We start from the raw sequence: 27,867 nt of genomic DNA on the forward strand, positions 1-27,867 counted from the left end.
ATGTGACACAGCCAGCCTCGCTAAAATCAGGTAAACTGAGCACAGCCTTACTCAGAACACACCAAGCGGTTCATTTACCCACTGAGCTATGAGGAACAAATCAATTAGTTTGTACATTTCTATAGATTCTATATCTTGATATACAGTGTTAACAAATAAGCAAACACTTCACATCTAGTGCTCAATCCCAGTGTTCCACTTTAAATGTTGTAGAATGACATCCGGGTCTGTTAAACTGTTTAAGAGAAGATTTTGTTCACTGAAGAATTGAATCTTGTACATCTACATTTTATTCAAATTTAACTGAACCATAACTTCACTATGACACATTAAAAAGGAGAAACACTGCAAATGAAGTGAAAAGTACATCCGGACAACTGAAGCTCAAACCTTCGTTAATAGGCTACTTTTGTAGTATGCCTGTTGAATTATAGGAAGTAGGAATTTTTTGCAGTGCAATACCAAATTAGTTCCAATGAACGAACACCTAAAAGAAAAAAGTTGCATTCTATTGTATATGGGAGGCATTTAAACCGTGGCCACATCATCAACAAGAGCAAAAACTTTTTCAACATGGCATTGTGCAATTGACATAATGTAGATTTTGAAGACCTTTGGCATGTACCTTAAAAGGTTAAAATCTCAACCACTTTTTATTTTAATGTGTTACTCGTAATTATCATTGAGTGTTGTAGAGTAGTATAATATTGAATTTAGTTGAAATGTTGTATACTATATAATCCTGTGGAAGTATTGATAAATGTCCAGCCATAAGTGTTATAGCTTTGTTCTAAAGTTCATAAATTTCCTTTGTGAGTCATTTTACTTGATGTGATTTTCTTTTATTATTAAATTAATTTTAATTTCCCCTTCTCTCAAAACATCTCTTGGTAGTGATTTTTTAGTGACAGCCAGTCCTGACAGGAAGATCAAGTTCTGGGACCTCAAGAGAACATACCATCCACTCAATGTTCTCAAGCGACACCTGAACACTGAAGTTTCCTGGTTGGTGCCCTGGTGTGGAGTTATGGTAGCCCAGGAAAATTGCTATTCTGCGTAAGTTTTAAGTACCTTTTTGACCACTGGCACAGACATGGTGCATTCGAGTGCTCCTTTTCTGTGCATAGCATTTTTGTGTTTGTTTCTGTTCACATTTCTAAATGATTGTTATTTGAGATGCTTAAGTGATTCCATCAGAAATTGTAATTTTTTTTGTTGCTCTTTTACTCTTTAATTTTATTTCACAATCCATTTAAGAACAAAAGATATGAAAATGTGTAGCGTTTAAGTGCATTGTTGAATTTAGGGAGGTGGAAATGGTGCTTTATATATTAATTTTGTTGTTTAGATGAATAAACTACTCTGGTTGGCTGTACTTCAGTTATTAACCTGCTGAGGACCATGGGGAGATTTGTTCTGACCACCTGACAAAAAGGTCTCCTGTATATACTTCAGTGTCCTCAGCAATGTTTCTTTTCCAGGTTTGGGCTCAGTGGGATTCACTTTGTGGATGCTGGCTACCTTGGGTACAAGCCATATTTTGCTGCTCCGAGAACAGGAAGTGTCTGGGTAAGTTTTCCTAAATTGTTATGATAAATAAGTTGTAACTAAACTAGCAATAATACCCTTTCCGGCATGAAGTGCGCCTATACAACTGCTAGATGTTGTTGTTTTGGTGCAGCTGTAGGGTATTTTTTTCTACATAGCAATATGTTTTTTAGATGGCTTGCTCGAGTGAGATTAACAACAACAAATTACACTTGCATAGCACCTTTCACATTCAGGAGGACATCCCAAGGCACTGGACTGTCATGGATTTAGACCCAGTAAGGGGTTGAGATCAGGAGGAGTGGAGGGCAGGGATAGTAGGTGTAAGAGGGTGACCGACTGCGCGGTTGAAGAGGAGGGTCTTAAGATGTTATGTGGACAGATGTTGTGTGGGCCCCTTACACTTATGTCTTCCAGCACAGACTGGACAGCCTCCCACACTAAAAAATGGACAACTTCCAGGTTGTCAAGTTGCAACCAACCATCACTTCCTACATATGCACGCTATGTGAATGAAGTATTGATATCACTTCGCAACGGAAATGACGTCAGCGGCACTGCAGGAACACAACATGCAGAAAATCACATTAGCTGTCACCTGGCAACCCAGAATGTAGCCTTTCTTAATGCTTCGATTTAACGTGAGGGACTGATCTATTGTCCCAGACTGCAGTGCTATAACAGGGTTGTCCTGCATTACGATTTGGTCATTAAGATGTGCATTTTTTTCAAAGCTCTAAAATAATTATATAGTGGGGACATTCTCCAGTTATTGTTGTGTTTGAGGTTTGGGAAGTTACCATGTTTCCCTACTTTAATCACATGTACATACAATACGGTGTGAGTGGCATTAGTTTGATAAAACAATATTGCAACAGCTTTTTCTGGCACAAATCACTTTATCAAGAGAATGGGGTTGACTTTGCATTAAGTCTTCCAACAGTTCAAAGCAAAATTACAAACAAAACAGTGGCAGACTGTGTTTTGCTACTTTTGGGCATTGCTATTCTATTTTTATCCTGCTCTGGTTGATTTGCTTGAAAGTTAGAATGTGTAATGGGCATCTATCAACCTATTGGGTTGAGTTCATGGACTAAATCTGAATGCTTAAACTCGAACCAGGGATTTATGATGCGCAATAACGGCACTTCATTTTTACAGAGGGGGTTTCCCATTCCTTCGTGCAGCAATTTCTAAATTTGGAAGTTGGTTGTCTTCCAATCTAAAGATATTTTGCTTTGAACATTATTGTCTCCATTATTCAACAAAATGGAGCTCACTCCCTTTCCAGTGGTTACTCCCAAATTAATTGGCTAAATTAAAAGACATGCCTCAGATTCGTTTTTTTATTGTGAGTTTTGGTAGGCCTTTTAGTGCAGCTATGTATAAATCATAACACTATAGAAATCTTGTTTAAACCCAAGAAAAGTTTTATTTAACAGGAAAAAGGAGGGATCATTTTTTTCCTTATTATAATACAACAACTTTATTTTTGAAAGTTTATTCTATTCCTCAAGAAATGTTATAACTTCATATGCATTTGTATAATTATATTAATACAGTATAAATGATTTGTTAAATTCCTTATATATAATAATGAAATAAGACTCTTCAAGCCGCTCATCTCTTATGTGCTCCAAGTCCCTTGACTATTAAAAAGCAACAGGAATCATGTATAGAGGGCACCCAAAATACAATTAGGTCTTGCTCATGGCCTGTCTCCATGCATATTTCACTATCCATGCCTTTGAATCCTTCTCGACTCCCTTTTCCCACCTCGGAGCTGGAATCTCTTATTTGCTCCTGGCATCTAAATTCTGGAGCCAGAATCATTATAGCACGCATTGCTATAGATAGAATCCTCAGTTACCCAGCTATCCCATTCCAAACCACAATTTTATGGGCCCGCAACCTTTATCGTGGGTGCCCTCTACACATTGGTGACTGTTAATTGGCTGCAATTTTTAATTTATTAAAAAAAATTAGTCACTTTAATCCACGACTGTTGGTGCGACACTGCTGTGCGCAATTGGCTGCCGCATTTTGCCCACAAATATAGTCAATTCACTTTCCAGTATATTCCGTGAAGCACTTTGAGACGTCTAGAAGATGTGAAAAGCGCTATATCAAATGCAAGGATTATTATTATTAATATAATTATGTGAGTTGGACCACACAGTAAGGATAGGTGGCCTCGGGTCTTTTATTTCATTATTTACTTGACAGCTTGGCTCAGTTAGTAGGACTCTCATCTCTGAGTCAAAGGGTTGTGGATTCAAGTCTCACTCCGGAAAAAAAGCCATCACCTGCAGAAAATCCCACAAAAGTCACCAAAATTAGCTCTGTAAGGTCTAATGTAGTTATTTTATATTGTTGTTTTCTAAAGTTAAGTTAAATCATTTCTGTAACTATTTTCTTCTTTCTCCTGCCTCCTAGCCACTACCCATTTTGGAAATGGCAGCAAGGTTAAAAGAATTGGGTTCCGTTGACTGAAAACTACCTTACATAAAATTGTTACCTTTTAAACTACCTTTCCTGCTATTTATGTTTCAGTATTTGAAAACACCTCTTTAATTTGTTTTTACACATTGAAATAGAACAGAACTGCTGAATGAGTTGTTGCTACAACACATCGCCTGTCAGCTTTTATTTGGCACTCTGAGTATCACCTCAGTCCTTGTCAGACTCCACTAACTCCCTGCCCCCCAACAGATTGATTTCATAGGCCTCACCTATAAATCCCTTCATGCCCTAGCACCTCCCTATCTCTGTGATCCTCTCAAACCCCACTTTTTTTCACGTCCTCCTGACGTGAAAGGTGCTATACAAATGTAATCTTGTTGTTGTTTTCCCTCCACTTGGCAAACTCAGGCCTATTTTGCATTCTCCTTCCCATCAGTTGCTGAGCCTTCAGTAAATATGGCCCAACCCTTTGGAACTCCTCTCCACTAGGAGCTCCTCTCGCCCCCTGTCTATCCATCTTTATATCCTGCCAGAAATCCATCTCTTCAACTGCACCTATGGTCACCACTCAATCTCTTCCTCCCCACCTTGCTCAGTGGCTAACACCATCCAACTGAAGGACTCCCAAGATGTTATCTTATGTGAAGAGCATGTGAAGAGCATGATAAAATATAAGTTAATGCTGTTATTGAGCGTTCTTGAATGGAGTGCTCATTTCAAAAAGTTATTTCCAATTCAGAGCTACATTGCTTCCCTTCTTTTCAGGTATTAATTTTGTGCTTTGGTTTTCTGCTTGTAGAGTGTTTCTGGCTCTGACTGGTTGAATACCTGTGCCTCAGGAGACAATAGTGGTGAAGTAATAGGGGTGATTCTTCCTGATTGCAAGAACACCACCATGAACGTCAAGCGGCCTAATGAGCGGCGTTTTGTGAGTACACATTAATCACTGTCTTTTAGCTTAAGTATACATGACCTTCAAGACTATTGTAGATTTGAAAACAGCACAACATTTGATTCCCCATGATCAATTTTACATTAAGATAGTATAAAATGCATCAGTGCACAAGAAAGTATGAAATGAGAAAAGGCTATTCTGCCCATTGAGCCTGCTTTTTCCACACCTCTGTAAATTGTACCCTATCATAGACTTCACTAAATCTACTCATCTTCTGGGGAAATATTTTATTTGACAACTCCCTGGAACATAAGAAAATTGAGGAGAAAATGCATCCATCTTCATTGCTGAAATCTGGCTCCTTCCCTCCTTCAGTGATTTTTTATAAGGTAAGGTAGTCAAAGCTGCACTCCATCATAGAACTCCACAGTTTAGAATAACAATAAAATATAAAATTACATTTGTGAAGCATCTTTCACATCGGGAGGACGTCCCAAGGCGCTGAACAGTAAGGGATTAGGACCCGAGCGGGGGTGGGTAGGGTTTGAGATCAGGGAGGATGGAGGGCAAAGTGGGTGGTCGAAGAAGAGTCTTTTGAGGCATCATTGAAGGAGGCAAGGGAGGAATCAAGGCGAAGGGAATGTGGGATGGAGTTCCAGAGGGTGGGGGAAGAGAGGCTGAAGGCCTGACCGCCAATGGTGCAATGGGCCGGGTGGGGGACATGGAGCAGGCCAGAGCCTGCTGAGCGGAGGGAGCGGACAGGTTGATAAGGAGTTAGCAGTTAGGAGCAGGCAAGGCAATAGAGGGCCTTGAAGGTGAGGACAAGGATTTTGAATTCTATCCTGTGAGGGATGGGGAGAGCCAGTGGAGCCGGGCGAGGGTGGGGGTAACGGGGTCACAGAACCTGGTGCAGGAGAGGACATGACCTGCAGAGTTCCGAATGATCTGTAGCTTGTGGAGGGAAGAGTTGGGAAGGCCAACAAGCAGAGCATTGGCATAGTTGAGCCATTCATTTATAAAAAAATTTTAAAAAATTGAGTTACCAAATTTTCTCAGGATCCAACTTAGTATTTCATCAGTTTTCTGATTGGCAGTTTCACATTGTCTGGAAGCTTCACTTGAGTGATTGATAATCGCACCAAATTTGTTTCCTTCTCCATCTCTGCTGATGCATTTCGCTTCATTGCATACCCAAGTTCCTGTTTTTATTCTAGATTTATCGTTGTTATAATCCTTTCTTGCTCCTTGTCCAGATCATGCTGAATGCTATTCATCTTTAATAGCAATACGGTTTTGCTGAAGGCTTACACAAATTTATTTAAGAAAATGTATATACTCAAATCTCGTGTTTTAACAAGGTAGTAATCAAAGGTTGAGTTGATTTCAGCATTTCTCTTGGCACAATATAGTCACTATGGCAACCTTGAAAGCTTCATTAGTATTTTTTGTGTTTAGTGGTTCTGGACTAGTGACCAAGAAAATAATTTATTGACTTGAGCACTGAGTACTTGGCTGATTGAAGGTATATTTACCTCAAGGGGAAACTGCTGTTGTGTACTCCTGGAACTATAACTTAGTTGATTTAAATATTATGTAGTTCTTGGACTCAATATCACTGAATTCATAATTGCAATATGAGCATCATAACTGCATTATTACGGGGCCATGCTAATTGTGCATTATTTCAAATACCATATCACCAAACATTCGAGGACTGGCTCAGTAATTCTGTCTCTGTTTTATATGGATTGGTATGAACGTTTTATTAGCTGTACCAATATGTACGTACGTGTGTTTTAATAATGGGCAATATATATTTTGAAAGTAATATACATGTTGGTAAGATAGCCACTGTTAAGGTTGGTGCTTTTTTAATTTAAAAGCTGAATACTACTGGCACATGGACGGTAATATGTAGTTATAACACATCCCAGGCAGCACAGTTGGTTGGACACATGCTGATAAGAAGATTCTGGGTTTGAAGCTCCTTTACCCTTTTGCTTGATGAAATAAGCACCATATGGAAATAATAATCCCTCTGGGGAAAGGCAAGAGAGGTCTTCCTGGGGCTGAGTAGTCTACAGGAATTACACTCGTCAGTACAGGCATGTTTTCAAAGAGTGCAAAAGGTATGCAGGGCAATCTATCTCGCACTTCTACTGATCAATACTTTATGTTATTCAAACTAGTTTGATCAATAATAACATAAGTCAGTATTAAATTACATTTAATATCAGCCGAACAGGGATTTTGAAGCAGTCAACATCACCAGCCAAATTTGGTGAACAAACCAAACTCCTGGTTCCCTTCTGCAAGGGAGCATGGATTATCTCATTGGAAGTATATATTGCTCCAGCCTTTGGAGGACATTGTGCTGGGGTCTGATCGACCTGCATTTCCATCATCCTCTTGGGGGTGTGGCAGCCTTGTGCTGCTGGAAAAATAATCTCCCCCTTCTGCTGCCTTGGAGTCATCTGAACTCCTCTCCCTCTGGGCTTTCCTCCAGCAATGACCCATCTTCCTCGGTCACTCTCCTCTACAACTCCCTCTCTTCCACTCTCAGTGCCCTTGCCCCCCTCACTTCCCGAACCATCTCCTACTCATGGAAATCACACTGGTACACCAGCCACCTGCGCTCCCTTAAGGCTCAGGTGCGTGCCGCTGAACGCACCTGGCTCAAATCCAACTTAACAGTTCCATCAGCAGATCTGGCTGGACCTTATCAAATCGTTCCGCTCCGCCCTCGCCTCTGCTAATTCATTCTTCTACTCCAAGACAATCTTAGAGGCCAAGGACAGCCCCAGGTTCCTCTTCTCCATCACCAACCTGCTCCTCCGTCCACCTTCTCATGCCCCACCCATCCTCTCCTCCAATGCCACCTGTGAGGAGATGTCGGACTTCATCGAAACCAAAGTCAAGGGGATCCGCTCAGCTGCCTCTGCCCTTCCGACCACTACCCCCTCCCCATAGGCCCCTCACAACCCAGCTCCCACCCATCCCTCCTTCCACACCTTTGAACCTGTCTTCCCAATCCTCTCACCACCATAACACACATGAAACAGACCACCTGCTCCCTTGACCCCATCCCTATACCTCTCCTTACCTCCCAGCTCCACCTCCTTGCTCCCTATTCACAGACACCATAAACCGGTCCACTGGCACCGTTCCCACCCCTCTAAAAATGGCCGTCATCACTTATTCTTAAATCATGTCCCATTCTGCCTTCGCCTACCTCCACAACATCGCCTGGCTCATCCACTGTCTCACACCACAAATCACCAAGGCCCTCATATACGCATTCATAACATCCAGGCTCGACTGCACAAAATCCCTGCTTGTCGGCCTCCCCAACTCCTCCATCCATAGACTGTAGATCATTCAGAACTCTGCAGCCTGTGTCCTCTCCCACACCAGGCTCCCCGACCCTATCATCCCATCTTCGCCCGACTCCACTGATTTCCCATCACACAGAGGATACAGTTCAAGATCCTAGACCTCACCTTCAAAGCCCTGAATGGTTTTGCTCCCCTCTACTTCTGCAACCTTCTATCTCCCTACCAACCTGCCCGCTCCCTCCGCTCACTAGGCTCCAGTCTGCTTCATGTCCTTCGCCTCACCCGCCCTACCATTGGTGTGCGGGCCTTCTGCCACTCTGCCTCCACCCTCTGGAACTCCATCCCACAGTCACTCTGCCTCGCTCCTTCCCTTGCCTCCTTCAGGACCTTTCTCAAGATCCTCCTCGATCGCCCTCCTTCCGCCCCCTGCCCTCCACCCTCCCTGATCCCGACTCCCAGCTCGGGTCCAAAACACTGATTGTCCAGCGCCTTGGGACGTCCTCCCGACATGAAAAGCGCGATACAAATGTAATTTTTTTGTTTTTGTTGCTGCTCCTTGGCCTGGGTCCATCTCCTGTATGGTGAGAGTATGACCCCTCAGCTACAACTTGCAGTTATGTAGTGCCCTTGACACGGGGTAGCGTCCTGCAGCTTTTCACAGTGGTGGAGTCTGACAGCAAGCCAGAGGGAGGGGGGAGGTGACCGTAAGCACGATCAAAAAGGAAGGTCTTGAGCCAGGATTTGAAGGTGGGGAGTGAGGGGACAAGGCAGAGAGAATCACCCAGATTGGCTCCAACATCCTGGGCTGGGAATTGAGCATCAGGAGCGTGACACAGATAGCCCCCTCTCGTGATCGCACAGTCTGAGCACATTACAATATTGTTCAGAGAGATACTCAATTTGATTTGAAGCTGTGATTTCCCACAGTTTTCAATATTGTATTGTGACTGCAAGACAGAAGAGGGTGTCGAGTGAAGATTCACCAGATTCCGATAGGAATATTCCCACTGGTAATAATGAATAACAATCCTGGTATTGGATATCGCGCCCTATTTCTTCGAGACATCTAAAAGCATTTCACAAGATTTCACTTGAAGTGTAGTGACAATGTACTTTGGAGTACATGCCACAGCCAATTTGCACTGCAGTGGACCATAACAGCCATAAAGTGAGTAACCTTTTTTTAATCTGGAGATTGTTGGCCAGTTTTTTACTTGGGGGATTGGTACATGTAAGATAAAAGTTTGAAAGGATGGTGGATAGGGTGGGACTGTGGGATTGAATGGATAGGTTGCTTTGAGAGCTAGTGTAGACTTGATGGGCCAAGTGGCCTCCTTCTATGCTGTAAATTTCTATGATTCTTGGAAATAAAATTCAAAAGCCAAGTTCGCTAAATAATACTAGATATTATGCCCTTAGTACAGTACTTTCATTCATTTGTGTGTTCACTTCGTAGGGGAACAGGGCAGATGAATTCTGGAATAGAACTACATGAATTTGATTTTAAAATCTATTGTTCATCTCCTGCTCTGTTCCACTTTTGATCACTTGCTGTTGTGTTTGATTTTACAGCCTGTTTATAAAGCTGACATGGTTGAACACAACTCCTGTGGTCGCACTTCAACAAGAAGGTTAGTCCAAGGAAAAGAGACACTCGACTCTTCTGAAATAGAGAAAGACAATGTGAACACCAGGACTGGACCGAAGACCTATAGTGAGGCAGTGAAGCAATACTATCTGCAGTTTGATGATACAGACCTGGTAAGCAGATACATGTGTATATCTTATTCCTCTTGGTCCTCTTGGTGTTATGGGTTATTCACAGTTATTCATGCCTTGCTTTTATATGTAACATTGTCTACAATTAGGTTATGAATGGACTACAGATGCATAATTTGAGGTACATTTGTCAGTGGAAAAGGCAGAAATCTGAAAAGTAGGTGTGGCCTCTACTAAAATTATATATAGAGTTATCACCAAGTTAATATTAGCTATGGGTTATTTGTTCAGCTACATTCAGAAACTTACATTTTTTTTAAAAAAATCAATCATTTACTTCAATGGCTGTTGTTTGGGGTTTGCTGTGTGTGAACTGGCTGCCATAATTTTCCTACAAAATACAGTCACTATACTTTACAGTAACTTTGTGAAGTATTTGAGATGTTGTGGACATTATAGGCATGATATCAAATGCAAGGATTATTATTATACCATAGCCACTGCTGACTGGTACAGCTGGAGGCTAAAAGTAATGATGTGCTTTATGGACTGCCAAGTTCTATAAAAGAGACCAATTCTGCTGTTCTCTGAGTTGTTGCAGTCAACAGGAAACTGGTGAAGTGGAATAGAACAGAACAGATGGCATACCCTCGGCAGAGAGAGATTAATTTTTAAATTAATGAAGGATGAGCTACTTAATCAACAGAGTAGCTGTCAGGAGATCAACCATTAAGGCCATTGCTAGTGCCTTGTTGAAATCATTGACTTTTCAATAGCACTATTTTTTCCCAGAAACATCAAAGCCGCTCACTCAGGTGTATCACAAAGATAACCAAGACAATAAATTTTGTGGCTTTTCTTCACTCCAAAGATGTCTAATTACAACAGTAAAACCAAGGGCAATTTCAAGGGCTACATAATTCAGAAACAAATTTCAGCACACAGTGACTTTTCAATGTGCTGAATTTTGTCAAGACACTTCAAGGCTAATAATCAGCAGAATAGGATTTCAGCAAATGTCTCCCACACAGATACACTTGGCTACCTTGTGGCTGATTATTTTTTGGAGGAAAAACCTACATCTGAATTTGTAACATTTGTTCTATCATTTCAATATGAAATTTTTCATTATTTTACTCCTCTTTGCTGGCTTGCTGCATCACCAAAGATAGTGAATATTTTTGAAAACTACAGGGTGTTTTGCATCATTAGCTTAGCAGCTGTCGAACAGAAGTGCAAGGCAAATATGTCTATAGCCCAGACGTTAGGAGTATGGACATTCAGTAGTTGTGAGCAAAACTGATTTTAATTTATTTCAATGTTTGAGTTTCCTTGAATAAAAAAAACACAAAATCTTGTTAAATGCGGTCTGTTTTGTCATGAAAAGTTAATTCACTATATTTTTCACAGTACGTTTAGTAGATCATTTGTTTAATTTACTGTAAGTTAATGTTATTTGTACAATTCCATTTGCCATTTTTTCAGTGACAAATTGAATAGTAATTGCACCTTGAAATTAAGAACTGTGGCGGCCATTAATCAGCATGGTGACTGTATTTTTAGACTTCCTCTTGCCTTAATCCCTTCCACCTAATCTACAAAGTAATTGTTTTGCTGTCTCTTGTGAATGCATTTAGAACCTCAGAGGTGGTTGCTGCTATATTTTATATGTTCACAAAAGCGTGTACAGTTTCAACATTTCTACCAGAATTTCCACACAGCAATATCCCACAAACAGTCACAAAATAAATGACCAATTGTATCTGAGGGATTGTTTGCAATGATACTGGGAGAAACTCTTCTCACCGAATAGTGCCATGGGATTTCTAACATCCACCTGAGCAGGCAGATGGGACCTTAACATCCTCCCACTATTTAACAATGCAGCACATCCCCAACACTGTATTGAAATTTCAGCTGACTGCAATAATGCACCGTTCTTACAACAAGTTTCTTTTAATAGAAGTTTATCTTAACTCTGTAATAAGACTTGCTGGCAAGCCGCTTTAGAATCCTGGAATTCTGTCTTTCCATCCCCCTCCCCACCCGCCATTCCCAGCTTCAACTGCTAGTTAATGAGATTTTTTTGCTTACCATAATGCTTGTATCCTGCTACAACCAGTTCACATGCTGAAAGTCCAACGTTGTAGATCCAAATTCACATTTGAGATGTGGGGAGGACTGCCTCCAGCCCATTTAGTATACTAACAGTCATATGCACGGCAAAGTTACTGTGGTATGCATTATTGTGCACCTACTGACTACAGGCTTAGTTAACATTCAAGGAGTGCTATCTTTTGATACCATATTTTGTATTAATCACCTGGTAAATAGTTCTCTTCCAGTTCCTAAGTATGTGATATATGTTTGCTATTTTATAGAGAAGCTTCAAGGACTGGTTTTGCAGAGCACCTTTTCTAAGAATGCAGGCAGTGGACAAAAACACAGAGACCTATCTTGGCCGAATGCCACTAGAGTCTGTTCATAAGGTAGTGTAAGTTTTCTTCTTTAAGTTCCAGCGACTTTGGACGTCCTCCCAACGTGAAGGCACTATATAAATCCAATTTGTTGTTGTTATATCATTGCTGTTATTTCGCACATCAAAGTTATTTATTCCTTGCATTTGATATGAAGCCTTATCATGCTTTACAGAATATACTGCAAAGTAATTGACTGTATATTTTGTGGGCAAAATTGCCTAGCATGTATATTAAATACAAGGAAATATTTTTATTATTTCTCTTTAAATATCTTGCTTGTAACATTGGTTTCACAGAGGTATAAATGTTTTTCAGCCTGTTTCTTGCAAAATTATAATAATTTTGTTCATATAATAATATATTAATCAAACCAAACCATGAAAAACAGAATGAGACGTTGTATTGTCGACACAGATTACTGAATGACAATATGCTTTTAGTGCTTTCATTTAGCATTTTGGAAGAATAATACATAAGCACTGTTTTGATGATGGCTGGCATATAAAATGTAGATAGATAAGAGTAAATGAGGTGTAAAATGAAGAAAATTTAATTTCAGATTCTAGTATGTGAAACCATAATACTGCTGTTGATGGGATATAATACTCCAGGGTCCCACTGAGCACGTTGAATGTTGTGCAAGCATATACATTTCTAGTAGCAAGTGAGGACGCCTGTTTGCTTGATTTGTAGCCCTATGTAAAGAAAAAAATGCAAGTTGTTAGTAAAGGCTGATCCTTTTAAAATAAAATGAGTATTGATTAAAGTGGTTTTGGCCATAGTTGACTGCTCCATTCTATATAAGGATGCTTTGGCTTCTAAATAATTGCAGTCTTTTGTTCCTTACCACGCTGATGTTTATCTGTAGGGCGCAGCTTAATGATCTATCAATAATGATGGAAGAGTATAGACTGTTATATTAAAGTATACCACTGATAGTTTCACAAGATCAATTTTTGCATACTTTTTAACATTTATTTGGCCTTCCTTTCTCACTATCCTTTTTGTTTTTATGATTTCCGAACAAGCAATATTTTATTTATCCTGCATTTTGTATGTAAAATTGCAGTTCTTAAATGTTTCACCTGTGAATTCTGGTCATGCTGTTTTATATAGTGTATGGAATTCCGTGTAGAATACTTGCGATGTGTTTTGATACTTCTGCGTTGCTGGAAGCTCCAAATTGGTATTTTTCTTCCTGCAATTGACTCGCAGCCACCACAGGGAATCTTATTAACATCCTGAGATGCTATTTCACACCGCTTAGCTGAAGGAAGCTGTATATATAGGCCCATTGGAAATGAAGGAGGGAAAGAAGATAAAATGTTCCATTGCCATGATCAGACTTTTCTTGTATTTTTTCAAATTTTTAAAATAGGAAGTCTTATCAAAAAAGTCATAAAAAATTGCTGTTGTTAGTGATCTTCGGCATATGATAGACCCTTGTATTTTGTCTTGAAAAAACTTGATATTTTAATTTTTTTAATGCAAGGATTATTATTATCTCGGAGCTAACCTTAATTATTTCATTTCTCCCAAATTACTTTGAATCCAAACCTATTTTGAGTCTTTAACACTGCATTATCTGTTTCTCTCCTAGGTCCGTTTCAATCCTAATCTTGATGCCCATGGATGGGTTATCTCAGGAGGGCAGTCGGGCATTGTTAGAGCACACTGCGTACAGAGCCTTAACACGCATGTAAGCAGGAAGCTGATTAAAGAGTGTCAAGCACAGTTTAAATCCATGTTTCAACCGAAGGAAACTGATGTCATGGAGAATCCTGTTTTATCTGTTGTCAGTCACAATATAGAATTAGCAGTACAGACAGAATGATACACAGCATGACTGGAGATATAAAGACACACTCTCAATATGGTTTTACCGCAATACAAATTCCTAGCCAACAAATGCAGTAATGATACGAATACTAAATGGCCATGGCACAATAGCTGATCATGGTACAGGTATGGTTCTCTGCCAATTCCGCTGTATACGTTTCTGAAGTTTGTTGTGGAATAATATGTCTTATTTAAATGTGCTCCTGAAGCTCAACCTGTTGAATTGACACAGAGTTTTCCAAATTAAATAAGCAACGGAAATACTTTTTCCATTTTTCAGTTCTAATTATAAAGTGTTGCTGTTATTTTTCTTGAAATTCAGTCACTTTTTTTCAGTTATTTTTGAGGGGACGGGAAATAAAGGTAATTGAAGGTGAATAGAATCTATTCAAATATTGTGTCTGGGCTTTAGACTTTTTTTTTAGCTGCTATGAAATGTTTTATGAAACCATCGTTATAAAAATCATGAAACATCACAATAATTTTTAAAACATTTCTTTAAAAAATTTACATGTACTCCTTCCTTTATGCGCTTGTTTTATATTTAACCTTCAGCCCTCAACATATAGTAGGCTCTTTCCTTAACATTGCTTTAAAAAGTGTAAAAGCAAAAATTTAAGTAGAGAATGTTGTGTTATTAGTGTCACAGCTAGAAACGGAACATTTGATTGGCATGAAATCAGGGTATTACCCATTGCATCCATTTTATGGCCAGACACTTAAGGGATTCATTTTCTCAAGTATTCATTTGACCAAGAAAACAATTTAATCAGATGCAAATAATGAGGCTTTGCAGTCAAGAGTTGGCATGCTGGGTTGGAGGTTAATATATAGGTGACTAGTGTGCCTTAAGTGCTCGAAGACATTTTTTTAAATAAAAACAAAAGTGTAAATAGCCTGCAAACCATGTTGCCTGAGCTAAATGGGCCTCTAGTTTATTGCATGTTTTTTTTAAAAAAAACAATTAAAAAAAAATACATTTAATGTTATTTGAACACAATCTTTTACTGGCTGCATTTGGTAATGCAAAAGAGAAAGTGGGGCTCCAGGCACAATCCCTCAAACTATTCATTGTGTTGCCTCTTTTGTGCTGATGATATGCTGGTAGAAGGATGAAAAGCTATTGTGGGTGCAACAATGATGATTTTGTTCATTCCAGTCACAAATGATGCATTTGTGCTCGGATCAACTGGTGCGCGTGCTCACACTTTCGGTATGTACAGGGTGAATTGTCTGACACAGATGCTATATTGGATCCAAGAATGTTATTGAAGAGCCAGCATTTGATGTGTTGTTTTAATCTATATTGTTTCTTCGGAAAACTATGAATATTTGCTGTTTTGAAGGGTCTCGAGACCAAGGTAATCCTCCAAATAAAATTGTTCAATGGCTCCATGGTTGTTTGTGGGACACTGCTGTGCACAAATTGGCTGCTACGTTTGCCATCAAATACACAGTCAGTCCACTTCACACTGAAATCTTGAGGCCACTTAAGATATATTCAACGACATTATAAGGTGTTATACCAAATCCAAAGATAAATCTAATTGTAACTGCATTTTACATTTTTATTAACGAAATTTCATGATTTTTATAACTTGGTTATCGTAAAGTGGGCATTGGCCAATTTGCTCACACTGAGCATTGCTGCCATTTCCATACTGCTTTTTGAAGGTTGAACTGCACTGTGTGTAAAATTGAGGCTTTTAGCTAAAAACCTTTATAAAAGTTTATATTCCTTGAACAACTGAACAGGTCTTGCCCCTTTCTCTCCCTGGAAGTTTAATTCTGAATTTACTGTTTATTTTGAATTATTTTGTAAAGATTTGTAAAGTTTTACGTCATATGTCTTTAATTTGTGACTGCACGTAGGTAAATCTTTCAAAGACCAGTAAATCTGTAACTTGCTGATGTATTTGGGTGCATCTTGATGTACAACTACCTCAAATACAGAAAACAATTTTGCCATACTTTTTGTCAACTTGGCTGCATTCTGATCAATGATGCATTTATTGGCTATTTTGGTAAGTATTGTATCCATCTCTTAATACTGTAGACTATTTGCACAATGTTTCAGTTGCACAGTGATGTCTTTACCACTGAATGCTTCACTCTGGAATAACTGAATATTACATTTCACATATGTGTAGCACTGATGTCCTTACCTTTGTTGATTAAATAGGGGATTTGTAGTATTTCTACAATTTAGATATCTTACAATCTTTTTAATGAGAGTACATGATCATTTTAAGCTTAATGATCCATTATTGCCATGATAACTTTCTCTACTCTTTGTTATTGCCTCCCCTCCTGTGGTAGGATTACAACTTCCCTGGCTTCTATTGTAAAAAGGATGTTGCAGAGATGTGCATTTTCCATACAGAATGCAATGACATATTATCGCTTAAACTATATAGCTTAAATTATATATCTTACTTACACATTGGAGTTTTTCAGTGCACTGTATAACATATCTGCTGTGGTTTTTAATTTCTGCCTAACTGCAGTAGATGTTTTTTAGGTTAGGATTGTCATTCAACATTTTATGATTTATATTGAGTCTACAACAGACTGTTATTAGAAGAACATTTGAATTTATTCCTATTTGAAACTAATTTGATAACATTGTTCATTGATAAACAAGCCATTTGAAATAGACAGCATGAGGAGATGCTGTCCAGTGATAATAAGTGTATGCAACATTGCATTGCCTAACAGTGTCGTAGTGGGCTATCCACAGTTTTCCCCCGAGCAATCTTCTAAACTTTCACCAACAAAATACACAGTCACACCACTTCACAATATATCCAATGAAGCACTTTGAGATGCCTCAATGACATGAGAAGGCGCAATATCAAATGCAAGAATTGTTATTATTAAGTAGGTGAGAGGTTTATTAATAATTACGATTAATGTATAAATTATCTCCTTTTTTTAAAATCCATTTTGTTTTTTCACCTCCAAAGTTCTTCCCAATGCCATTACATAAGCAAGTGATCAGGCAGCTAATTTGCTTGTAAGTCTCTGCCAATGTTGTTGTGTTACTAGTTGCTAGCATCTGAGAGGTAGTGACTCAGATGCAGTTGAATTCCAATTATTTTAAACCATATTGTTGCTGCTCAGTAAGGTAAAAATGCTTTTTCTTTTAGTTAACTTCAGGAATCCTTACCTTTTCCCTTGCATGAAAAAGATATAGTAACTTTAGGGTAGCCGTGTTGTGTAAAATTTTCTTCACGTTTTTGATGGGTTTTGTGCTTGTCAAGGTGAAGGATGTCATTGCTGGGAAATTTCATTAGTATTAATATCAAGCACTTCCAGGTCAATCTGGCTTGATGACAAGTGGAGTGCCCTGAACTCTGCTCCAGCCTTGCACCTCAGGCCAAGGCTAGAAGAACATTCCCCACTACACCATGGTGACATTTCTTCATTTCCTACATCACTCTTTATATGGCGTCTCAGAGCCAAATTGCTAGTTAGTATCCAATATTTGTGCTGTAAACCCACAACAACTTCTTAGATCTGCTGATCCCGAAAAATCTAAAGTACATTCAGAGTTCCACAGGTGTCATTCTGACTATGTTTGCCCACAAAACAGAGTCACTCCAGTTTACAGTATCTTGTGAAGCACTTTGGGACGTACTCCGGATGTGAATCAACTTGCATTTATGTAACGCCCTTCATGCAGATAGCATCTTGGAGCATCTTTGAAAGATGCTATATCAAATGTATGGATTATTATTCTGCACCAAACAAATCCAAAGTGTTTGGTGAAAAAAACCTTGATCTTACAAAGTTAATTTAGTCATAAATAACAGCAAGATTTACAACGTGAGAATTTTGCTGATAAGTAGGTGAGTTGTTTAAATGTAACATTTCTTAAAGGTGTTTTTTTCAGAATTTACAATGTTGTGGATGGAACATGGTAATTAAAATGGTTGTTTTTTGGGGTGTAAACTGGTCCAGTGTTACTTCAGAGATCTTGCTCTTTCCCATTGTAAATATGTTGTGGTCCATTATATTGTAGTAGTGTGCAACTTGGTGAACACTAGTGTCTGTGATGCACTTGGGGTTTTGAACATGGATATGACAATGCGTCCTGCATGTACAAAGTGTTTGTATTGTCGGATAGCCAGCCTTAATAGTGAGGTATAGCGAACCAGGTGACATTGACCTTTGAACTAGTGTCCTCGGGTACCTAGTATAATTGTTCAGTATTTAAATATGAATCCATTCAAGAAGGCAAGGCAGAACTCTTTGAACAAACATATTGGGTTGTCACCAAGAGGACAGGGTCCAATATTGTAGATCTGTGTAGTATTGAAAACTTTGTATAATTTCTGTGTACTTGACTAAGGTCCCAAACCTATACATATTTTTAATTTCTACTTTTGTTACAGTACCTTACATGAGCTTCTTCCAGTTTTTCAAAATGATTAATTGCCTTGTCTGCTAGATACAAAGAGGATTGGTGAATGTTCTACAGTAGTTTGGCTTAATTATATTGTAAATTTGTGCATACAAAGTCATTTATTAAAATGAATCTTGTAGCCCCTTTTGTTTATTTAGGAACAATAGGAGTTATGGATGTACTCCACAATGAGGCATCTTTCAAACTGACTCTGAGGCGACTTGGCTGAGTTGTTTGATTCCCTTTATTTCCACTGGTCAGTTGGCCTCACAAGTCAAACTTTTACTTGCCAAAGATGATTGGATTCTGGCATTTGTATCACCGAATCCACTCAGGGTAAGTATTAGTTGTCCTAGTTCAGATTAACCTTTTTGTTCCAGTCAATTAAAATTTTAAAATAAAAAATTTAGGTTAACAGATTTTTATCTCTACCCAATAAAAATCTTTTTTTGCAAAAGTTAAAAACAGTTTCTGATTCATTGACCTTTTTTTCCATTGTGTAATTTGATTTTTGATTGTTGCTAATGATGTTATTACCTGAGGACATTGGTCATATACCCATCATTTTCAATTAACTTTTTGCTTGCTCTTTTTATATGATCATGTTCTTACTGTGATGTTTACTGTAAATATGTCTCCCTGTGTTTTAGTAGAGTATGAACTCTAGTATACTCAGGCATTAAGACTATCTCAAAGACTGAGCGGTTATATCTTTTATATTTCAATGTTATTTTGATCTGAACATCAGAATGCAATTAAAACATTTGATTTTATTTAATGTTGGTGTATTTTCCAATTTTTATTAGAGGTAGTATTTCTCTTTTATGTGCAACCCCAGCACTTTGAGAATACAATTTGAATACAATTTATTGTTGTTTGTGGTATTTGAAGTGGCTGCATAAGCTTTTAAGAGGTTCATCATTTTCTGAAATGTTTATCATTTTTAAGCGTGGTGCCAACTGGGTGTTGATGGACCCATGGACATGTATAAATTGTGTGATGGACTCAATTCACTCTCTAGCTATCTCTGTATAAAGAAAACCCTTATCATTGGAGATGTGCTGTAAATGTGCAGAAATTTATTATCACCACAATGCTCTTGTTTAGTTTTATACCATGGATAAAACTGGTAATATTTATTAAATGAATGAAATTACACAACAATACAATCAAGAGGGTACATTCAACTTATTTTGTTTTCTGTATTGAATTCTAAATGTTCTACCTTAAGAATCATCCACTTGAAAAATTAAAATCTTGAACAATACACATTTTGTACTTGTAACTGTTAGTAATTTATTAGTTCCAAATCCTTTTCAGTCTCATAAATTAGATGCCAGTGCTACAACAACAGCAGCAACAACGTGCATTTAAACAGCGCCCTCAGATTGAGTAGTGTCCCAGTGGAGCCAGGCTTAAAAATGATATACATTTCAGAAAATGATGAACATCTTAAAAGCTTATTTAGCCACTTCATATACCACAAACTACAACAAATTGCATTCAAATAGTGCTTTTCACATTGGGGGATATCCCGAGGTTCTGGTGCAGAAACGCTGGACAGTGGCAGAGCTCAACGCTGAGCAGGGGGGAGGGGGAGGTGATCGTAGACAGGGCTGAAGAGTTTTCAGGCGCGACCTGAAGATGGGGAAAGAGGGAGCAAGGCAGAGACATAGAGGAAGAGTGTTCCACAGTTTTGGGGGGTAGTAGTTGAAAGCGCGGCCACCCATGGTGAAACAAAGGGCACAAGGGACAAGCAGGAGGCCGGATCCAGTTGAGCAGAGGCAGCGGGTAGTGGATTAGGGAGAAAGCATGAGGGAGAGCTAGCGAGGTGCCAGGGCATAAAGGGATTTGAAGACGAGTGGGAGGATCTTGAAGTCAATCCGTTTGGTGATAGGAAGCCATGGAGCCTGGCCAGAACTGACGAATTACAGTATTTGGTGAACAACATAATAATAATCCTTGCATTTGATATAGCGCTTTTCACGTGTTCTAGACGTTTCAAAGCGCTTCACAGAATAATAATAATAATCCTTGCATTTGATATAGCGCTTTTCACGTGTTCTAGACGTTTCAAAGCGTTTCACAGAATAGACTGTAAAGTGAATTGACTCTATATTTGTGGGCGAAACACAGCAGCCAATTGCGCACAGCAGTGTCCCACAAACAGTGTGGATTGAAGTGACCAATTTATTATTGTTTTTTTTCTTGAGGGATTATTATCAGGCATATGGAGTAAGGAAACTTGCCCAAGGTTTCACCCTGCCAGGATTCGAACCCAGGTCTCTTGCTTGAGAGGCGAGTGCTCTAACCACTGAGCTACAAGACTTCACGATGACTCAATACCATACCACGCAGTCCATTTGCTCAGTAAAGAATTGGAAATGGAAGGACTGTACCATTCTTTATTAAGTACATATTTGATAATGAATTTTTACATTTTACTAAGATGTAAAAGTAGTTGACGAACTGACAGTACTGTTGTGTGACTTAGGGGTTGGGATTCCCCATCTTCATTCTTTGATCAAACCATTATCATTTTATTACCATTCTCATCTTGAGATCTAATGTTTGACCAGATCAAACATCTGGCTTCACCATGCAGCAAGGTCTTACACCTTAGCATTTAATTCATGTGAATTCAGTGTGCACTGCTTTAGAAAGGGCTCATTGTTGGATTTCCAAGGTTATTAAGTGAGAATAGAATGTAGTCTCATGCTGTGTGCAATCATTTTTATTGGCTATTTCTGAAATACAGGAAATCCCATTCAGAAGAACATTTCAGTCCAAATGTACACCTACATATAAAACAGAGAGACATTTACTTCCATCTACAAAAACCATTACAACATTTAAAAACAAACTTTTGTTACATAGAAAACATCCTGTATTTCAAAATCGGGGACACATCACAAACACTTAAACCATGTTAACACTGTAGGCAATAGACAAAAAACATAATACAGACCGATCCCAGTTCTTTTCAACAAGATATTTTGCAATTTCATTTTTGGCTTTATATTATTTAAATTACGTTTGTTGGACTTTGCTGTAACCTTTAATGTATGTGAGTAAACTTGGTTACCTGTACATGAATTGATTTGCCTGCATTGTACTCCATAGATAGACTCCATAGATACATGTAGGTTACAATAAGTAACTATTTCAATTACGTTTTCAACCTATAATGCTGAAGGATTTCAATGACACACAAAAAGTACGTCAATATGCATTTGATCAGCACAATCTTTCAAGACAGAATTATTTCAGGAATTTTCCCCACAAATGTACAGTGGGAAGTTGGTCTACACAACCTATTTGTTTTACTGTCTGAACCTAAGGTTATAACTATATTAATAATAATAATCCTTGCATTTGATATAGTGCCTTATCACATCTTCGAGATGTCTCAAAGCGCTTCACAGAACAAGAGTTATGTTTGACAGCCAAAAATAACTGCATGATTTTTACAACTAAAGTATTTAATTTATTCTCAAGAAGACTTAGTTTTCTTTTTTCCCTGTTGAGATGGAAAGGGTTTTACTAAAATAGTAATGATTCCTCGTTTTTTTTTCCTGCATTTTTTTAAATGTTCCATTTTGCGATTAGTTTGTGTTTGGGAATTATACTATAAATTTGATTTGTTATAAATGTTCATGGATTGCAGCAGTAACAGTAACATAAGATATACAGCAAGTCAAAAAGAAGAATGCACAACCATACAAAATGCAGTGTGTGCTGAATCCTGAAACACTTATGATTTTTTTTCTGAGAGATTTTTGACCATTGCATTTGACACAAACGTTTTCAGGATACCAGCGGGAGTTCTTTTCCCTCCACTTTCCTCTACTGAAGGCATTTGACTCTTTTGCCCTTTTCTACTGGCATATTCTCCAGGCTCAAGTTATTCATGGGTCAACCCTGACTGTGAGTGTCAGCAAGTCAATACTGTAGACTGCAGAACATTCCATAAAACACAAAATCAAAAGGATCATTACAGAGTCCGTTGTGGATTTCAAGCCTCATTAGGCAGGTATATGAAGGATAGAGGCTTGAACGGGTATAAGGATAAGGCAGGACAGTGCAATTGAATGAACACCATTCTTTGAAAGCCAGTGCAGAATTGACAAGCCAAATGGCCTCCTTTGTGCTGTACATTTCTATGATTCTATCCTGGCTTTACCCAACCTCTTCTCCAGTGCACCTTCCAGCAGGAGCCACTGAACTTATATCAGGAGCTGGAATTTTGCTCCCAAGTCTGAAATCCAATGCCAAGTGTATATCTGCGGGATATCCCCAGTTAAGAAGTTTATTAAATACTATATCACATTTGCATGATGTGATGCCGCAGTGGTTAAAAGTGCACAAGAGATTTTATCCAGGATAATATTTCCGCTTTAACTCAAAGGCATAATTATAGGCACAGACATGTTTCTACTGATGTGACTAACTATCAAAGCTCCAGCCATCCGCGGTAAATATGGTGTGTGACCATATCAATGATAATAATGAAAACTTATTACAATATGTTCTTTTCTTCCACACTATTAGTTCAGCCACCTGCTTTGTGGCAGGCCATACATTTTAAGCCATGGGATCTTACTTATTAATATGTGGATGCCATATAAGAACAAGAATTGCTAGGCGAAAGAAGACCAAGGTCCATCTAGTTCACCTTCCACCCTCCTCACAGTCACTTGACATGTGTCCCAAATGATATACTGTACCCTGAGATATTATTTTCTAGCAGAAATCTATCTCATTTTTTCTTGAAACAAACAACATTTTCTGCTTCTACCATCTCCCTGTTCCATAAGTTTATTACTACTCGCTCACTGAAGTAGTGTCTCCACAGAATGGTTTTGAATTTACCCCCCCCCCACACTTTACAATCACAGGCCGTGTCCTCTGGTTCTAGTTTTTAGTACAAGATACAACAATTTATCATGGTCTACATTATCCAATCCCCTCAGAATCTTAATTCTTAATCAGAATCGTAATCATATCGCTCCTCAACCTTCTCCTCTGTCCAGTGTGAACATGCCAAGTTTACTTAATCGCTCCTTGTAGTCCAGTCCCTCCATCCCCTGAATCATTTTAGTTGCCCTCCTTTGTATCCTCTCACAGCAATATCCTTTTTATATTGTGATGAGGACTGCACACAGTATTCCAAGTGCGGTCGCACCAGTGATTTATAAATTGGCAGGATTACCCCACTATTTTGGCTCAAAGTTGCCCTTTTAATACAACCCAGCAACTGGTTTGCCTTACTCACTGCTACCGAGCACTATTGCAATAGCTTTAATTTATTGTCAATCAGGACCTCCGGGTCCTTTTAATTCCAGTGAGATATTCATGCCATCCACACTCACTTAATTGAAATTAATTTGTTTGCTTTAATAATAAGGTTTTTATCGGGAGTGAGTTATTGAGTATATCCTGTAAAATATGTAGACTTGATGAAAGTCAGTCGAAATATTTTGCTAAATGAGTTGATAGCAAGTCAGCAACTACATTAGCTTCTTTGAGACTGGTATTCCAAAGCACAAAAACAATTTAAAAAGAAATGAAAACCTTAAGACAGGTGAATCAGCACTGGTCTCCTTTTATCCATTTGAACTGGGATACAGTATAGTAGTGACCAACCTGTGGCCGACAGGTCCGTCAAAAGCAGCCCCCTAACATTCACACAAGTCTTAAGTTATGTTTAATTATTTGTTTTTCATTTTTTTCTTAATTGAAATTTCTTGATTGATGGCATACATCAGGAAATATTCAATCAAGAAAATATATTTTGTTACCCGTTTAAAGTTGGTATAGTCAAAAAATCAAATCCATTACTGGGGTTTTGACAGACTTTAATCACGTGCATTGCTTGCTAGGACACTCTTTAGAGATTCCACTTGATCAGATACCATCTGCTAAACGTGAGCAGATAAGTGTTTGGACCTCAGTTTGATATCTGTGTGTTTTCCTCCTGAGCCAGCTCAGCTCTCAATCTATTGAAGATTTTATTTATTTGATAGGTTTTATCACAGTAGTTCTCCTACTCTTGCAATCTCTTTTCTATCACTTAGCCACTTACATTCTGAATTAGTCAATTAGGAAAACCGAATTTAGGAGAACAAAGACAGATCTGGATTTTGTGATATTTTGTTCACTTTCTATGGCCTTACTGCTTTGGCTGCTGTCTTCAGATGGCACTGCTGAGGGCAATCATCAGCTGAAATGGGTTACTAAAGTAGTTGGTTGAGGCCAGAACACTGGGCTCAACTTGATGCTGCATTGGGAAGATGGTAAACCTGCTATTCTAGAGAATGTGAGAAAATAAGCCAAATGGTTTCTTCGTGCATGCCTCTCCTGTGATCTTGTATTTGAGAGAAAGCCAAGCTAGACCTGGGTATCCTGACTGAATACAGAAGCCACATCCTGGGAATGATGTCTTTTTTCTTATCATATTACATGTTACATTCATGCAAACAATGGATGCATAACTTGTACCTCAAAATAAACATTGCAATTCTGACTAATCCGGATTTTTTTTAAAAATTATATTCATGTTAAATCGCTTGTAAATTATTCTGCTCCTTATTGCAATTCTTTTTTAAATTATTTTTAAAAGCACAAGGATTGTCTATTAAACACAAAATCTCTTTACATTAGGTTTCCTGTCCAAGGAGGTTCACAGAATTTCACATATATGCACAATCACAACAGTGCATGCAATTACACTGACTACAGTACTGTGAATTATCAGGAGGGGATTCCAAAGTTGAATTCCAGTTTGTAGCTAACCTTTGACAATGTTGCGTGTGTGGCTATCAAGGTATGTCATGTCAGGTTAGAAGCTGCTGGAACCTTACTGCAGTGTGATTAAGACACACTCAATCTATTGAACTGTTCACGTCACATCCACTGTCTGCAAATCACTTGTGTGTTATTAGAGTTTGGCTGCATTCGAGAAATTTTATATTTTGTCAGAATGATTTTTCAAAAGAATATCTTTTAAGCCCCAAAATGTTAAATGTACTAGTTGGTTTAGCTATAAGATTTTGTAAATTAAAATGTGTACGTGTAAATATTTTTGGAGGGGAGGGGGCATCTTATCCTCCTCTCACCTATTATAGATATTCAGTTAACTTTTTCAGTTCTAATGAAGGTATACGGCCCAAATATCAAGTCTGTTTTTCTTTCATTGACCTGCTGTAGACTCCCAACATTTCTATTTTCACTTCAGATTTCCAGCATTTGCAGGTTTCTGTTTTCTTTCTATCATGCACACCTATTTGATTCAATCCACTATTTCAAAACACAGTGCTATGAATTCAATCAAACTCTGGCCGGACAATTCTCTACAGCACTTGGTGATTCCCATTCCACTACTGAGAAATGCTTAGCCATTTATTTTATTGGCTTTGAGTAAAAAATTAAAATCAAAATAAACTTGGGAATCAGTGCTACTTTGGCATATCATTAATGCAACAAATGAACAGGAAAGGTTTTGTTCCCTGAGGAACAGCAATGTCAATCACATATGTGTCAGCCAGTGATCCATTGCAAATAGCACAGCTAAGATTGAAGCTATTTTTCTCTAATAAAGTATGACTGTATCAAAAGCATTTTTCTTAACACCAGGAAATGTTGCCCCTCATGTCACCTTCTGTCAGTATTGAAGCCAACCTAATTGGTAAACCAAGAAAACTGTACAACTGGAGCATTCTTGACAGAAATCAGACCGACTGCCTGAATAATTTTGTGTTATGTACTAGTATAAACTGCACTATTTTTGTGGATGCATTAGTAGCACCAATACTGGATGATGAGAACCTATATTAATTGGATACTTATTGGGAAGAAAAACATTTTACAGACATTAAGAAAAAGCTGAAAAGAACCAACATTAAAACACTGGTGATCAAATCTTCCATTAAATGGCATCAGCTCTGCATTAATTCTGTATTAAATGATAAATTTAAAACTTGGGCACAGGATTTCCTGAAAGATTGCTATCCTGGATTTAGGCTAACCTGATTAAGAAATCTGCGGCAAGTGAACTACCAAATGTTGGAAAGTAATTCTTAAAGGTAGTGGTCGCAATGACCCAATGGGGTTAAAGGCACTAAGGTGTGGTTGTGAGCCATACAGACAAAGGCATGGCAAATGGAGGTAATTTTAGGTTCACTGTCCCGTGGCTCGGAAAGAAAAAACGTTCCAGGTTCTCACTTCTAATGAATACTGTAAATGGCTCTGGAAATATATAACAGTTGAGTATGTTCAAAATAGATCTTAGTTGTACTGAATCTAATCATTAAGAAGACCACATTCGTCATTGCCCAATCTCACAAATGAATGGCCAGCTGGCCAAGTTACCAGAGGAATACTGATGCTCACAGCAGCAGTCCTTTGTGTAAGATATTCCAATAAAACAAGACTAAACTGTTTGCATTTCTCTAGGTTTGGATAATCAGTTCTCCTGGTTTTAAAAACTCCTAACTCTAAGCTCCAAACTGTAATCACTGCTAACATATACCTCACCAGATGATCAGACCTCCTGACAGCTTCAGTTAAAATGATGACCTCGTTGGCTTTAGAACTCGGTACTTTTTGATACATTACAATCATTTTTTAATATCAGGACACATTAATATTACTTTAAATGTCAGAGAAAATGTGAGGATCAAAGCTGTATTGTTCCTGACATAACAGGCCAGTTTCCATCTTTACAGTATGGTCTGCAAATAATTGTCACTACTCTGATTTGATTGGGATCAATTCATTTAATTACTTATCTCATTGTTTATGGGATGTTGCTGGCACAGGATATCTGCCGAGTTTGCCTATATAACATTCTACAGCATATTAAATGTAACTTTATTGTTATTTACTACAACCCGATAGTGGAAATCGGGAACCCTCTCCCTCAAAAGGCTATGGATGCTGGATCCATTCAAATTTTCAAGACTGAGGTGGATAGATAGAGGCTGAATGGTCTACTTCTGTTCCTATGACACATCCTCAGCTCTTATTCATTTGCCTCATTAATTTGATTCCTGTTTACTTTGTGATTCAGGTTGATGTAAAGAGATGTCTCTCTGCCTCTATTTCAAGAACAATTGAGATTTTGTCTTGATTTTCTTGATTTATATAGTCTCCTCATATTCACCTCCAAGATTACTTGGC

General features: G+C 38.3%; 1 protein-coding gene across 1 annotated transcript in view; it reads left to right on the forward strand.

The window, feature by feature from the left end:
• Positions 1-15,072, forward strand: part of gtf3c2 (general transcription factor IIIC, polypeptide 2, beta) — a 52,911-nt gene extending 37,839 nt beyond the window's left edge. The window contains exons 13-18 of the mRNA XM_007904481.2: positions 895-1,056; positions 1,482-1,569; positions 4,811-4,939; positions 9,814-10,002; positions 12,342-12,449; positions 14,041-15,072. Of these exons, the coding sequence (XP_007902672.2) occupies positions 895-1,056; positions 1,482-1,569; positions 4,811-4,939; positions 9,814-10,002; positions 12,342-12,449; positions 14,041-14,274 (910 nt within the window). The 3' untranslated portion in view covers positions 14,275-15,072. The remainder of the gene's footprint in view (positions 1-894; positions 1,057-1,481; positions 1,570-4,810; positions 4,940-9,813; positions 10,003-12,341; positions 12,450-14,040) is intronic.
• Positions 15,073-27,867: the final 12,795 nt, after the last annotated feature.

This window comes from Callorhinchus milii, unplaced genomic scaffold, assembly GCF_018977255.1.
Source record: "Callorhinchus milii isolate IMCB2004 unplaced genomic scaffold, IMCB_Cmil_1.0 Scaffold3, whole genome shotgun sequence".
Taxonomy (NCBI): Eukaryota; Metazoa; Chordata; class Chondrichthyes; order Chimaeriformes; family Callorhinchidae; genus Callorhinchus; species Callorhinchus milii.